The 16686-nt window shown below is 42.5% G+C and overlaps 2 protein-coding genes across 4 annotated transcripts in view; one reads left to right on the plus strand and one right to left on the minus strand.

The window, feature by feature from the left end:
* Positions 1–4958, plus strand: part of mink1 (misshapen-like kinase 1) — a 30102-nt gene extending 25144 nt beyond the window's left edge. For both annotated transcript variants that reach the window (XM_076020468.1, XM_076020467.1), the window contains exon 31: positions 13–4958. In XM_076020468.1, the coding sequence (XP_075876583.1) occupies positions 13–96 (84 nt within the window). In that variant the 3' untranslated portion in view covers positions 97–4958. The remainder of the gene's footprint in view (positions 1–12) is intronic.
* Positions 4959–7637: 2679 nt separating this feature from the next.
* Positions 7638–14302, minus strand: gnb2 (guanine nucleotide binding protein (G protein), beta polypeptide 2). 2 transcript variants are annotated; one of them, XM_076020470.1, is made up of 10 exons: positions 13978–14302; positions 12307–12386; positions 12179–12217; positions 11790–11896; positions 10210–10273; positions 9834–9996; positions 9097–9163; positions 8787–8988; positions 8403–8619; positions 7638–7995 (listed from the first exon to the last, which is right to left on the minus strand). In XM_076020470.1, exons 2-10 carry the CDS (start codon positions 12361–12363, stop codon positions 7889–7891), a joined length of 1023 nt encoding a protein of 340 aa, XP_075876585.1. In that variant the 5' UTR covers positions 12364–12386; positions 13978–14302; the 3' UTR covers positions 7638–7888. The 2 variants fall into 2 exon arrangements, with proteins under 2 accessions (XP_075876585.1, XP_075876584.1); XM_076020469.1 differs by having other exon boundaries at positions 7640–7995; positions 13668–14302.
* Positions 14303–16686: the final 2384 nt, after the last annotated feature.

The following is a 16686-nucleotide window of genomic DNA, read 5'->3' on the forward strand; positions in this document are numbered from 1 at the left end:
TCTCTGCCACAGGTGTTTTTCGCATCTGTGAGGTCTGGAGGCAGCAGCCAGGTTTACTTCATGACACTGAACAGAAACTGCATCATGAACTGGTAAAGGAGCGGCCACTGCGGTCAGCAGTGAGGGGGCCCAGCAGGGTTTGCGGGACGGGAGTGCATCCCAAGCATGCACACAAAAGCCAACATCTTTCCATCTTCCTTTCTCAGCTCGCCTTCGCTCACATGGGCGGCATGCTCCAAAGACACACACACACACACACACACACACACACACACACACACACACACACACACACACATGCACGCACACGCACTCACTCACGCATGCACACCCACACACACACACACAAGTCCCCCGCCTCCTCCCCGACGCGCACACACACACACACACACACACACACATACAGACACACACACAGGCTCTCACAATCTTTAAATCCTTTCCAGTCGCGCTGTTTCTATCAAGGTCCCCTGATAACATTCGTCCCTGAAACATCACAGGGGGTAAAAAAAAGAAAAACACTTACAAGCTTCAGATGTCGATACCATCTATTAATTTGTACCTTATATAATAGCGTCTTGATTTACTTTACTTAGTGAAGCCGTGTTCAGTCGTGGTTATTTAGTTCCTGATCGTGTAGTAAGTTTCCAAAAAAAGAGAGAAAAGAACATTCCTTGTTGGTTCTGCAGTAGATCACCAAGAAGAATGACTTACCTTCACTGTACGTCCAAAAGAAGCTGTAAATAGGTAGCACCTCACACTTGGATCTCAAATCATTTGACGCTGAAGTGTCACTGTGGAGAGGGCTGAGGAGACACTTAATATCGTAGAAATCCTACGACGAAAGGACACTGGATTCAAGACATGGAGGCCTGTTGTGATCATGTCATCAGTTTAAGTTGAGAGTAAACCTGAAGTTGAGCTTTCTCTCATTTTGATCCGGCAAATAATGTTGCGACTTACTGCGTGAAGCCTTAGACGCCCCGGTTGCAGCAACACGACTGAGATCTCAAACGAGTAAATGAGAGAAGACTCATCAGAGGTCTCGTAGAGCTGCAGTACTTGGCATAAACGGTACTGTGAAACCTCTTGCTTTTGCCTCGATCATAGGCTCGCATCTTCAACTACTTTTACTCCGTTTTCATAGATTAACAACATATGAAAATTTGTTATTTATATGTAGTGATTCTGTATTGGTATTAGCCTACTGGTATCCTTAGTTTTACTGTAATTATATTGCTATTATACTGCAATATACACTATTCTTGTGAGGTCTGTTTGAGGCGGGGGAGGGCGTGTGTGTGAGGGGGGCGTTCTCTGTCTTTGGCTGGCAGACGAAGGAGGGGGTGTGTATGGCCAGACTGGTCAAGTGGCGACTCGAAGCCTTCGACCAGAGCGATCTACTCTACTGTATTATATTTTCATTCCGAGATTACTTCACTGGTGTGGATCCTTTTTTTCTTGTGGGAAACTGTTTGTCCAGGGGAACCGCAGTAGAACAGCTCTCAGTGTTTGTAACAGTTTCTATTTGTCTTAAGCCAGAGGAAGGATTTAACGCAGGGGTTTTAACAGAGGACTCCAACCAGTCGGGCACCTTTGGAGAACGCTGCTGGAACACATGAGACTATTATATATCCTGACATTTAGCCAAAGTTCACGGCATATTTTGCAGCAGGGGTATTAATAAAGGCTAAAGGTTAATCGAGCTTAAGTGGAGACTATAGATTCAAAGCTGACGTTTCACTTGTGGATCAGCCGCTAAGTTTCCCTTCACTCCTGGGAAAAATCTGTTTATCAGCCCCTCCGTGCTTTATGAAGTGATTGGGTTGTTTCATCCGGAGCGTCGCAGTGTCTTCACTGTTGGAGACGTGCATGTCCTCCTGTTCAGCCAGTCAGTCAGTCTACTGGCTGAATTTTATTTATTTATTTTTTGCTTTCAGCAGCAGGGAAAAATCGTGCTCCGCGTGCTTGCTGCGCTGCCACAGCACTCTGCTATATACTGGCGGCCGCTTTCAAGTTAAGATTTGAAAAGTGCATCAGAACACAGATGCTTGGGGGGGAAAAAATTACGGGAACACCATTTTGGTTTGCAGTGAAACCTGCTGCTGTGGACAGATTTTGCATAATGTGAAAGGAATCTTAGAGCTCGTTCGATGGAACGCCTGGGCTGTACTTGCCTTTCAAGCTAAGGATGTATATTTTCATGTCGACCGAAACAGAAAGCCATGAGGAGTGTATGATAGTCGCGAGTGTTTGATCACAGATTGTATAAAGAGATGAACTTTAAAATAATAGAACAAATGATAAACAGGAAGCACTTTGGTATCAGTGAATATACATTCACAGCTCTATGTGAAGGAGACACTTAGATGTGCATGTACGTCGTTAAATAAGAGTATATAGTACTGTATCAAAGTTGTTTGTCCCCTTTTGAGAGATTTTTTTTTTAATTTCATTTGCTGAACACCTGATTTGTACCATGACCTTCATTTCAGGTCTCCAATTCTAGCCCAGCCAGAAGCTCACGCCGCTCATGCTGAAATTATGGTTTTCTTCTTTTCATTTAATCAATCTGCCATGTTTACAGTTCAAGCAGTGCCTTGGATGTAGAAAGCCGAGAGGTTTATCGATAAGATTTAAGCCGCACCCTTTTTTTTTTCTCGTCTTTGCGCTCTTGCCAAGAGGAGGCGCGCCTGTATTTGCTCCCACGTTACGATTCGGGTCCTGTGCTAGTGAAGTGCACTTAAGTCAAATCCAGAAGATCCTGCAGACGGACTTGAAATGCTTTTATTGGCGCACCGCATGCTAAAACCTAATCCGTTCAAAGTGCTGCAATAATAAGTTGGTACATGTCCAGTCCACCCAGTTCAACGGCAAGAGGAGGACCTTCTGACAGTGGGAGCCAGCAGAGAGAAAAGCCATACGTGTCAGATGTGTTTCTGGAGAAAACCTAAATGTAGATATTAAACTGTGATGTCGGCTCAGAATAGTCCAGGTTCCCGCGGCAGCAAATGAGTTAAAAGCGCTTCTTCTGTGATGATGTCGAATGTGTGATTCCAGTTGTTAGCAGATTAGCTTGATGTAGTCTGAGAGCCCTATTTTATAAACCATGTAAATTAGTCTATATTGAGAAATAAAGGTGAATGTACATCTATAACAGAGATTTGTATTTATATAAAAAAAAAATGTGTACCGCTCTATTAGTTAAAGCACAATGAAGCTATAGGCTAGCCTTGCAGAGGAGTATTTTTCATTTCCCCCTCATCCATTTGTTGCTAGTTCGGCTAGTTGGTCTTAATGAATGTCAATCGCTGCAACTTTACTGGCTGACGCGTAGAAACATGCAGGCCCTGCAACAACAAGAGTCAGCTGTGGCCGTCAGTCAGAGAGTTGCGGTGACTCGCATGGATTTTATTTTAATGTGTTAATTTGCCCCTCCCCCATTCAGAAAAAGGTTAATGTGGTTCACTGAGCTCAGGTGGTAATGTCATCACGCAGGTAGGGTACGTAAGGCCCCTGTGAGGTGATTGGCTGTGAGTTCCAAAACGTTCTTATTGAGTCGAGTCAAGTCAACTGCATTCTTCCTCATTCATTTTAATTGGCCTAACTTGCCTACATGCAATCACCTGACTACCCAAAATGCAACTCAAAAGACGACATTTGAAAATGTTCATCTGTATGAGGAGAGCAGCTGCTAATGTGCCCTTTCGCCCAGAACACTAAAAAAAAAAAAAGACACTCACAAAATGTTTAATTTTTTTGTGTTTCTCACTTCCCTGCAGTGCATACTTAAATGTGGCACTAATGCGATTGTTACTTAATGTCAAAAACATTAAAAATGATTGTCTGGGAAAATGAGATCTTGTCCAACTAATACTGGAGTTGTACTTTGCAGCCTGAATTCTCGACTCTATGACTCTGGTAAAACACACTTATTGGGGGAAAAAAAAAGTCCCTTTAACATTTAGGAAAGATGTTGCCTCTTTCAACGTTCAGTTTTTGTAGTCTGATTTTATCGATCTGATGAAAATACTTAAAAGGTTAAGGTCAAAAACAAAAGGTTTTGGTTCTTTAAGTCCCAACAAAGATCTTAAGATGTAAAAGTGCCATTCCATTCATTTTCATGCCAGGGGTCGTTAATAGACCTCAGGCTCACAAGTAGCTTCTTTTTTTTTTTTTGCGCAATAGTAATTTACCGTCGCCACAAACTTGAAGATATTTGACCCTGAATTCACTTCTCTTGGCACAAAACTTGCCATCCAAAATGAACCAGTTGCCACTGAGTTGGAGGTTTAATATTGCACTGCATCCTGCCAGATGATAGCGTTGTATTTTTTAGGAGCAATACAAGCATTTGAACAAAATAAATGTTGTGGTTGTCGGCCTCTGGGCAAATTGAAGGTCATTTTTTTTCCCAGTGGCCTTCGGTAGACTGAATGTGGGCTGTTTTATGTGTTTCTTTTCCCAAAATCTGTTTTGTGCTTTTGTTTGTAACTACAACAAATAACTGAGTCTGACACTAAGCTGTTGGGATGATTGGGTTTTTTTCTTTCTGTAATGAGATTTCCACAAACTGCCTTGATGAATTTTTGAACAGGTGATAGAAGATGTTGTTATGAGGCACGACAGAACTGATCACTGATGTTGAAAAGAATCAGTTGTTGCTGAGAGTCGGGTGTGTCACATTTGGAGAGCTCTAACATGATGGTGATCTTTGGACAGAACTATATCATGACTGTATCCATCATTCTTTTAAGATAACTTTTTTTTCTGTTTTTCTTTACGATGTTCGTGTGTGTGTGTGTGTGTGTGTGTGTTTGCGCGCGCGTCTGTTGCTTGTGAGAGATTTAACTCCATTTGTATGTCATGGACTGATTAACTTTAAACTTTCACAAGATTGTGTTGAATGGATTCATGTCTTACAGAATTGTTTGGAAAATAAAATACATTGATCTCAATCTTTGGCTCTTGTCAGTATTCTTTTATTTCTCACATCCACTCAAATTACTTATGTATTGTTTGAAAATGTCATTCGACTTCAAAGCTGGTCTTTAACTGGGCTATCACGAGGATGATGTTGTTAGAAGGGACAGAAGTTAAAAAATATATTTATATTTATTTTAAATTAAACGTGGCAGAATATTCCCACTAGTGTGGCTTTACCAATAAAGTCCACATGGTGGTGCTAAAATCCTCTGAGCTGGCGTCTTTCAAACTGCGTCCTATTTATTGGAAGAACATTTAAAACCAGTACAGGATGTTTGGTGCTGTATTGAAATTCACTTGACGTTAATAATACATTTTCATAATTATTGTGTCTCTTTATAATTGTATGAAAAACACAAAATAAAAGGAAGTTTCAATTTAGTGTTTAAAGGTCTTTCCGATTTATCGCATCTTTTTTTTTTATATATATATATATATATATATACATATATATATATATATATATATATATGTGTGTGTGTGTGTGTTGAACCAAATAATTTTTGTTTACCTCTGCTTCTTCCGGAAATCACGAGGCGCCGTCCATATTTGACTTAATTTCTTCTTTTATTTTGTAGTCTTCATTGGCCTTTGACAACTCAGTCTATTAAGTGTGTTACCGCCATCTGCTGGACTAGTGTATTTTTAAACCCTAATAAATAAACGAATCCCAACCATGATATGCAACAAAATGTAATTTCAGCCAGGTAACCAAAGTTGCCAACTGGGATTTAATTGTGAAAACGAGGCTTGAAAAACCAAAAAACAACTGGTTTTACAATTGCTGGAAAATAAAACGACAAATGCCAAGGTGTCTGGTGGATGCAACCTTGTCCGGTCGCACAACTTTGTTCCAACTGCAAAATCTTAAAAGTATTTGATGCTGTGATGAACAGATGAATGTAACCAGAGTGGAGATTTTTTTTTAATGGCAACACCCTGCAAACTTGTGAGCATGCCTGTAAACATGATAAAATACACCTCAACATTCTCCTACTTTTCTAAAAAAAAAAAAAAAATGAAAATCTGGAGTACCGTAGTACCTGGAGAGAACTCAGTCAGACACAGTCAGAATATGCAAACTCCACACAGAGAGGTCCTGGGCCTGTAAAGCAAACCACTGCACCACCGTATCACCCAAAAATGACCGTGTGTTAAGAAAGAGGCTGAGATCAATGGCAGGGGAGGCCTTTTATTATTAATATGTTCAATTATACCATCATAATGTCCAGCTTGAACAATGACCAAGTCAAAGAAAACTGGCTTCTGTTGGTTTATTCGGATGCCTCTTAAAAGGAATTTAGTTTTCACCCATCATTGGAACCTCCAGTCTGCTGTATATAGATCTTGTTAAATTAACTCCATAAATAATCTTTAACAATAATTCTAGAAGTGTATCATAGGCACACTGGGAGAGTATGAATAAAATAAGAGCTGAAACAATGGGAGCAACTCACCAGAAGGCGAGGCTGTAATGTGCTGAGTGTGGCGGCACTAATCTAAAAAAAAACTAGCTGATGGTTTGTAGCCGCAATGAACAACGTGTTGTTATTTTCCTGGAACCCTGTCAATCGCCCGTCCGTGGCTTTTTGTCATTTAGCATTAAGAGACGAGTGTGAAACTGAGAAAGAAAAAAAATATATGTACAGTAGAGGAAAAGTTTGTCTGAGGTGCCTTTTGAACTTGACTGTAAACAGAGATGGATTATTTTGAGTCCAGTGATGTCTCTCTCTTTCTAAGGTTGATGAGGAGGAGCGTGTCGTCCGAGGAGACGCGTGTGACTGTCGTGTTATGTGTTTAAAGGCTTTGCGTAAAAGTGTGTGTTTACTTTCATAAGAGTAGCCGTATTTTCCGCATTTGGTCACATCTTTACATTTTACAGAAAGTGTGTGTGCGTGTGCGTGTGCGTGTGTGTGTGTGTGTGTGTGTGTGAGTGTGTGGTGAGATAGTGTGACCCAGCTGCTGTGCACTTAAATGTGGAGCTTTTGCGTCGTACCACTCCATCTCATGCAAAACTCTTCTAAGGACAGTCATTTTGGTAAGTTTTGGGCGGCTTTGAGTGTTTTTCTTTGTTTTTTTTTAATGGTTTTTATTCCAGATTTTTTCGCAACTTTTGCACTCTTTAAGATTTTGCATTCTATCACTCTATTTCATGCTAAACTATCAAATAACAGTCATCCCAGTGAGTTTCGGCCAGTTTGGCACATTTAATTTTTTTGGCCCACGGAGAAAAAAAACAACATACTATAGTAGGTCGTGCCATCTTCAATTCAGCTTGTGTCCTGCTTGTGTCCTGCATGTGCGAGTGAGAGTGTCTGTTTGTGTAAACGCATATCTAAATATATATATATATATATATATATATATATATATATGTATATATATATATATATATATATATGTATATATATATATAAATATATGCGTATATGTATATATATGTGTATATGTATGTATATGTATATATATGTATATATATATATATATATATTTATGTATATATATGTATATATGTATATATATATATATATATATATATATATATATATATATATATATTTATGTATATATATGTGTATATATATATATGTGTGTGTATGTATATATATATTTATATATATATATGTTATATATATATATATATATATACATATATATTATGTATATATGTATATATGTATGTATATATATATATATATATATGTATATATATATATATATATGTATATATATATGCATATATATTATGTACAGCACATGGTTGACGTTTGTTAAATCTTACGTACATTGAACACTGTGTGTGTGTGTGTGTGTGTGTGTGTGTGTGTGTGTGCGTGTGCGTGTGCGTGTGCGTGCGTGTGCGTGTGCGTGTGCATGTGCGTGCGTGTGGTATGTCCATGGCTCAGTTCCAAATCTTGAGGAAGCTATCCCAGGACCCCGTGGACACTGCCATGCCGTCATCCGTCACGCCGAGACAACTCACACGATTGTCATGGCCCGCTAGGACTCCTGCAGGAGGCACAACCACACACAAAAGGCAAGTTGTTACTGCAGAATGTTTTTGCTCTGTCAAGGGTTAGACATCCAAAAACCGCAAAAGAACACAGCAAAGCTTGTGTTTGGTGCTGTTTCAACCGGTTTAGTTTCTTTTCTTGCTATTTATATATCAAAAATAAAGCTTGAGATTTTGGTGTCTACTAGCGTAAGGTTCATCATTAGTTTTTTCATTTGTGCCGTTGCCTTTTTATTTCCAAATGCAAAAAAGTCTGTGCCAGCTGTGGAGGATGATCTGCTGCTCCAGTGGCCAAATTAATTTGTTAGTAAACTTAATACACTAAAGGCTGAAAAAACAAATGTGCATGAAACTCCTGCTACACCGTCTGGACTGTTTTTACTGCGTCTTCCCGTGCGCCCACCTGCTCTGTCTCCCTTCATGGCGTCCCAGATGTTGCAGTTGAAGTCGTCATAGCCCGCCAGCAGCAGGCGGCCGGAGCGCGAAAACGCAACCGAGGTGATGCCGCAGATGATGTTGTCGTGGCAGTAAAGGCCCAGCTCCTGGTCGGCACGCAGGTCAAACAGCCTGCAGGTGGCGTCGTCGGAGCCCGTGGCGAAAGCGTTGCCATTGGGAAAGAACTGCGAAGGGGAAAAGAGACACATGTCGTTGAGTAAAACAGCGTTACTAGGAATGTAGGCTGACCAGTCAGATATCTGCATTTTTATTGGCTACAAGAATTAACAACAAAAATCAAACTCCACAAATTCCTGATTTATTCTCCAAGACCCGCAGCGAGTGCGCTCACACAGATGGCGTTGATGTCTGACTCGTGGCCCGTGAAGGTCTGCCGGCACATGCTGTCCCTGACATCCCACAGCTTGACCGAGGCGTCGCAGGCTCCCGACACAAATGTGCGGAAGTCGGGAGACAGGGACAAGCTCATGACGTCGCCGCTGTGGCCAGAGAACACCGTGGTCTGCTGACTCGTCTCAATGTCCCACAATGCACTGGGGCACAGAGACAGAGAGAGTTAGGAGAGAAAGGGAGAGAGATGAGTGTGGCGGTGACGGTTGAGAGCGTAGTTAGGGCCAGTGTTCGGAGTGGCCATCACTCACCATGTGGTGTCTCCTGAACTTGTGATGATTTGATTGTCATCAATGAAACGGCAACATGACAGGTACCCTGAGGGAAGAGAGGGAAGGTGTGGGGAAAACATATACTGTGACTAATGTACGTTACTGAAATCTAGAGTAATAAAAACAAATTCATACGATAACATATCGAGTGGGAAACAGATAAAGGAAATATAGAAAATATATAGCAAGTATATAGAAGTATGGAGATGAATGTGATGACAATCTCACAGTCAGAGGTGAATGTAGGGGAACAAGCTAAAGTTTTTGGGATTTTTTTTCAATCATTGGAGATTCAAGATTTTTTTCAGATTTCTTTTTTTAAATAAGGGGCGACCTTCAGGCCTAATTTTTGACAATAGTTTCCTTAAATTACCATAATGTAACAAAAGCAGTCTCAAGAATTAATTTTCAAACTGCATAAACCAATTAAACAACAAGAAACACAACTATCATCCCGGAGGGTAAAAACATCATGTCATCTTGTGCAAGTTTTATTCAGTGACTATCTTTGAACAGTTGCTGCATTTGTGCGAGTGCAGCACCACAGGAGCTACAGTGTCACATGTCACCCTGGCCGGGGTGAATGTCTCAGCTCATTAAGAGTGTCATAACGCATGTGAATGTAATCTTCACAGGCCAGCGGTGTGGGAGAGGAGCGCTCCCAGTGGTGCACAATCTTATCACCATGTTTGACAGAGAGGGTATTTTTATCTCACCTGTGTGGCCAGGTAGCTCCCTGCTGACCCTGACATTTCCCTCGCGAGTCTTTAAGCAGTAGATGGAGCAAATGTTGTCCAGGCCTCCGCAGGCCACAAAGTTCCCTGAGGGGGCGTACGCACAGGTCATCACCCAGGAGGAGCGCAGCGGGATGGCGTGTATCTGAGGGAGACAAATTTAACTTTTACAAAAAACAGAACAAAAAAAACGCACACATTGGAAAACACAGGAATAGAAACCAACAGCTAAATGAGCTATGACTCAAGTGGAGTGAAATACAGCACGCTACTTTCACTTCCAGCCAATATGGCGGCCAAGTGTGACTGTTTCTCCTCTCTGATGAATAGTGGAGATGAATTATTTCGCTGGTTTTACCTTGTTAGTGGTGTAGCTGTCCCACACAATCAGCTTTCCATCCTGGGAGGCACTAACCAGGAGCCTGCACAGACAAATACCGAAACCTTTCACATCTTCCTCAGCTATAACACCAATCGGGATCACATTAGTCACCTTCAGAGGGCTAACAGAAGAGTTTGATGTGTCCTGAATCTGAAACTTCTCGTAATGAGACAAAGAAAATTAAAGCTGCAAGCAGCGTTCAAGGGACAGAGCCTGCGCAGCGACCCCTGCCAACGACGTCGATGTCGCTGCCGTCGTTACCACCAGACCCCTCCGTAAGCTTTCTGTTGTGTGACTGTCCCAGTCGGAGGCATTGCTGGAAATCAGTCATATGGATCTGGGTGGCTGCTTTTGTGTTTGTAGGTGGTGCTGTAGAGTCTATTGGGTTAACTCTTCAAGTTTGTGAATGGTTTCACCAATCTGGACCTGTGTGGCTAATTTGATGGGTTTTTAAGCATGTTTAGTGTGTGAAATGTGTACTGGAAGAGGTCTCATGAATCTGATCTGTAAGCACATTATACAAATTGAGCACTTCCTGTTTGTTTTCGGTGAAGGCTGTCAAAAGTGAATTGTAGGCCTTGATGAGACAAACACATGAGTTTTTGTTCATCATCATGAATGTTGGACTTTCCTACTGGCAATGGCGGCTATTTGTGTGTATGCTGCAGGCGGGACCTGCAGCAACCGTGCCATGTCTCCTTCCAGGATCAAAAGCAGAGGCTCACAGTTAGTTTTGTTTTGAAACCTGGGAAACGAGCGCTTCTAACAGGGCCATTTCTGGGTCAAAACCTATAGACATCGTCTTAAAGCAAAGGTTGTGAGGAATCTAACTATGCATTATTTGCCCGACTCAGAATGACTGTGTAGGCACGATGAGTGAATGAAGGGACAGTAATGTGGAGTCCATTATAGGCTCTGTATTTTAAAGGTCTTTGAAGAGCTGTAAAATGAAAATGGTGTGTTTTTGTGAAATGGCTCAAAGCAGACGTTTGCTTCAGAAAGTGTTTTCTGCAGGGCAGCTATATTGTTAATGACTCAGGGAGGCTGAGGAAAAGTTTCTTCCCCCAAAGCTCTCAACTCTGCTATCAAGCAATAGTCTAGAAATTGTTGCACATTAGACAATCACTCTCACTGTATTGCGCTATAACATCCATATTCATGTAGATTAATACATAATTACTATATTACATTGTATTATATTGTATAAATCATGTAGCTAATTATATTATATTTAGGAACGCACCAATACCGATACTTTGATTACTCTACTCGTAGCTGTAAAATATGCTAAACTACAATAAGAAGAAAGAAACATCCGAATTTCAATTGGGGCTCAGTGCCTAAATATTTTGCCAGCCTGTCCTGTTAACTCCCTGGAGGAGAGGAAAGTCCATCCTATACACCTCAACTTGTCAGTAAGTCTCCACTGAAACCATCTGGAAATTCTGCAAGTGACAACAATGCTTCATATTTCCCCCATTGAGCTTCTATTACTTTCCTATGAGCTGATAGTTAGACTCTCCACGGTAGAAAACAAGTCATGCAGTTAAACTCACCTTGAGTCTGTGCCCCAATGCATGGCGTAGATCTTGGCCAGGTGGCCCCGGAGGGTGCGTCTCGTCCTCATCTGAATCCGTCCCACAGGATCCAGACCCGCGGTTATCTGGGTTAGCACAGAGGGAGAGCGAGGTGAATCGGAGTTCAATTAGTTCCACTGAAATTAGCTGGAATGTTCCACACTGGGAGAATGTGTTTCTGGTCACATCTTACAGTGTAAAGATTTGATGTTTTAAAGTAAGACACAAAACAGCGTTAAAAAAAATGACTATTAAGGCACAAAGGCACCAGGTGTTCATAGTTAATATAAGTATTAATACAAAATAAAATGAACCAACACCAAGAATCTTAATGTCTCTTATTATCTGGGACATTCAGCAGCACTAACCTGTGTCAGAGTAGAATCCCCACATGCTTTCCTGGCATCCTGAGGGACAACAGGGTGAGCAAAAGTGTGTAAGTTTGTCGGTACAACTATATAAAGAACACAAACAAACAGAACAAAAGTTTACTTACTCTTATCTGGTTCCGGAGCTGCTCTGCCTCCTGGCGGAGCTGCTCCAACTCACTCATCCTGGATTTGTCCGAGCCGTCACCTGTTCACACATTAAACCCTTTTTTAGTTGAGTGGGATTGATGTAGTTTATTCCATTCGTAATCCAATCAATGAAATTGATTTATTTTTATTTAAAAAGTGATGTTTTTGAAATTAAAAGAAAAAAGTGAACCCACAGAGTGAGCAGAAAAACTCTGTAATCTGTTTATGGCTGTTCCAGCAGGTCTGGTTCACCAATAAGGGAACAATCTGTCATGACTGAGATGCTGCAACTGAAATCACAGCCAGGCAGCAAACAGACAGCGAACACTCCCTCTGAAACTGCAGGCACTTGATGCACTCTGCTCACGAGGTGCACGTCGTCAAAAGCTGTGTGATTCCTATACAAGCAAACTGGGCAGGAGATGCATGCACACAATGAAAACACACAGCGTATTACACACACAAACACATATCAACAGTCAATGCACTTCTGAGCCAATTGAACTCTGTGGCAAACGTATATTGCAAGAAGAAGTATTGCAATTAGCAGCAGTAGGTCACAGGTCCCTGCGGGGACCAGATGGTTCACAGGCAGCATTAATGAGAGGCTAGAGGGGTGCATGATGGGTCCCCATCTCTCAGCACAGCGGCTCATTTAGCCAGGGGTCTGCGCATCATAAGCAGTAGATCCATCCTGCTGCTCTAACGGCACATTTCTAGACATAACATTGAAGCCATTAAGTAGAGAGAACGATGCAACCTCCTGCTGTGCTGCCTGGCCTTTAGACACAGGCGGGGGGAAATAAAGCGACTTCTCTGTGCTGCTTGAAGGGAGTTTTCTGGCCTCTGAGAGCAGCGTGCCTGTTTCGCAGAAGCAGACGCGCGGCTGACCCCACCCCTCGGCATGCACATCTGATGGCAAACTCTCATCCACTGAGGCTCAGATACGGCATCTGCAGGTGGAAGGGGGCCGAGTGCGGACTTGCTGCTGCTGCTGCTGCTGCATGTCAGCCACGATGATAAACTCGTGACAGCGCAGATGCCGCGGGGCTCTGCTCGCACCGCGCCGGTTAAACAACCACAGACCTCAGTGGCTCCGCACTGCACACTGGTAAATAAGGCGGCCTCGAGTGCTTCACGAGGTTTATTTTCACAGTGCTGCCTACAAGCACTTGGTGCCGCCCGGACCGGTGCCGTCACGTAAGGAACAGCAGGCCCCGCGCGCATGCAGGCCCGGGCCACATCCTGTGGAGGAGATGCAGCGGCGCTGCTTCCTGCGAGATGATGATGGTGATGACGACGGGGCTGCACACATTCGGCAGGCTGGATGGGAGGCTACCTGTTAATGAGTGTGGGGCTGTCTATCCACCGTCCGACGGGAAGGGAACCAAACTGGGGCGGGGGGGGGAGGGTCGCTAAAAGTCCGGAGGGTCTTTCGTCAGCATCCGTGAGAAGAAGATGCGGAAGAAGATCTACGAGAAGCTCCGTGGGACACGATCACGCGCCTTCAGCAGAAGGGCGAACAGAAGAGGAGGTGGTGGTGGTGGTGGTGGTGGTGGTGGAAGGAGGCTGCACACGTTTCCATTCCTCGGCTGCCCCTCCACCCCCACTAAAAATAAATCAATGAATAAGTAAAAGCACGGCCGCACCGTCTCCTCCCCAGCGGCTCCCACCGACCCGATTCACGCTCGACAGGTCGCCAAAAACGCATCAGTCAGGGAAACGCGCTCCGTCCCGGCATCAGGGGGTGGGGGGACCGGCCGTGAAGACAATCCTCAGCCCCGCTTCTCCTCCGCTGCGTCCGCTCCTGTGACGTTGCGATCGCTTCCTTCCTCTCTGTGGTTTCCGCCCCCCCTCCGCCGACACTTCATCTGGACGGCAAGAAATGAAATCAGCGAGCGAATCTCGCGCAGCGCCGCTCGGTTAATTAGTTGTTCTTTAAGGAAGCTGCTGCCGCTGCTGCTGCTGCTGCTGCCGCTACTGCTGCTAAAGACCGAAATCAAGAAATCAATCCGCAAAGTAGCTGCTTGGATGTCGTCCAGCGCTGAGAGGCGGGTCCTCCGGTCGCATACGCCCCCTCCACACACACACACACACACACACACACACACACACACACACACACACACACACACACACACACACACACACCCAACCCCCTCCGCCTCTGAATATCCTCTGAATATCATCATTCAGAAACAGGCAACCAGATCACGCGGTGATCTCTCACAGAAGATTCCTCAAACCCTTGTTTCATCTACAGGAGAGTAACAAAGAAAGTTGCATATTATGGTAAATGTATTTCTTTTGGTGTTTTGAGACATGAGAAAGTCTATTCCCTCTTTTTTTGCTAAACTTTTAAGAAAACATACGCAAAATAACATACGGTTCAAGAAATCCTCCCTCTGTGATTGACAATAAGGACTGCTACCTCACCTTGCGGTTATAGTGGCAATAGCCTCAGCCAGGTGTTTGTCTTCTCGCCCTCTGAGACATCGGCCTCACAGCAGCCGGCTTGTTTTTGTCCTCTTTTCAAACATTTGGAAGGTCAAACAAAGCCTAGTCACAAGCATTTTTGCTGGAGGCTGTCAACAGAAACTAAAAAAAGCACCATTCCTACAGATATCTTGGGTGTTTAGAGAATTGGTTGCATTGTGCTACTCCACCTAAGTTCTGCTCCAGCGTCATGGTTCCAATCAGACGACGGAGCTTTGACCTCACATCAGATGCCATGCGTCAAAATGGGAAAATGTCGTCATTGCTTCTTTGAGCGCTGCAGGATAATGAGGGCAGCATGCGAACGTCACAGTACGAGACGATCTGATGCTTGGATCAGGTGACACTCGGGGACTCACTCTTCCTAGTGTACGCGTCTTGTAAACGTACTTGGGTGAATCAGTGCAGTGGTGTCCTGAGTTGCTCCCCGGTGGGTCGACTCCAGGGTTGGTCACAAGAGCCTGCCGTGAACCTCTCTTCACTGACCACCCCGGGTTTATTTATTTTTTTTAAAGCCCCTGTGCTGTTTATCTAAATGTGTGGTGTTTGTGGCATCACAAAATCTTTTAGAAGCATTTGTAAAACAGTAAATGTGTTTTGGAACTCCCCTTAAACTCGGCCTCTTCTGATTCCTGATGAGTTGTGTGTTTGTGTCTTGTGATATTTGCGCAGAGTAGGATTTAGTTTTCTTGTGTGGATGATTCACTAGCAGCCTGGTGAGGCAGGCCTACAGACATTCTGACAAAACAAATAGTTCTATGCATTATTTTCGTTGCTGCCAGGATGGGTTTTATAAAAATTCGAAGAACCCAATCAATGTGTATGTAAACATTTAATTTTATCTTGTTCCTTACCATGAACAGTTTCACAGCTTCTTTTATGATGTCTCTTTACCCACTTCTGTGCTTCTTTTCCTTCATTTTTGTGAGCTGATTTTGTTTCTCTGGTGTTTTTTGGAATAAGCCCAGGAATAAGTTTATTCCTGAGCTCGGGAATAGGTGGGTATGGAAGATAAAAAAAACAATAATAATTTATACTACTTTAGTTTTACCAAATGTAATTTATGAGCTGTAAAATGTTTAGTCATGCAGTTATATAATTATGAAAATCAGCAGAACAGAACAAAAATCCTCTTTTACACCATATTTATGACTTTGACTATAAAGCAAGCTTTTTTCTTGAGCACAGTCTTCTTTGTGTCACAGTTGCACAAACTTTGCTATTTTTTGCTTATTTTTTTGTTTGGCCAGAGGGCTCTGTATTGTAAATACATTTAAAGTGACACAAATGAAGTGGTGTTAAGTGTTTTTTGAGGACAAGTACACTACAACAAATGCTGTTTGATGAACAGGTGACATCTCCCTTTGGCCCCAATTAGCCAACCTTCTTGTTTATTTCCATTGTTTTATACTGATCAAGTTCATTTTGGTCTTCTCCTATATACTAGCAACAGAGAGAGTTGTTTGTTTTTGTTTTGTATTTATACATACTAAGGGGATTCAAGAGATTATTATTGTTATATGCAGAGCTGGCAAAGGTATTCATATTCTGTATTTTAGGAAAATGTGGACACTTTGAAAAAAGTGCTTATTCAAGTAAAAGTAAGAAATTACAGGTTCTGACTACTGAATCCATACATGTTGACACTTTTTTTTAAAATAACAATAACCTATGTTATTTTCTACATGTTTATTTCACTCTGTACTGAACAGTTACCCCTAAGCAAAGATAGACTAAAATAATCTCACTCTAAAATATGATTCACTTTTATACTGAACTACCAAACAGCATAGTTCAAATAGGCAGCTATAAGTACAATATACTTCAAGCAACAACTATATTAAATAATACATGAATTACTT

The sequence above is a fragment of the Nelusetta ayraudi genome, unplaced genomic scaffold (genome assembly GCF_046127955.1).
Source record: "Nelusetta ayraudi isolate G7.1 ecotype Tasmania unplaced genomic scaffold, CSIRO-AGI_Nayr_v1 ptg000011l, whole genome shotgun sequence".
Classification (NCBI taxonomy): domain Eukaryota; kingdom Metazoa; phylum Chordata; class Actinopteri; order Tetraodontiformes; family Monacanthidae; genus Nelusetta; species Nelusetta ayraudi.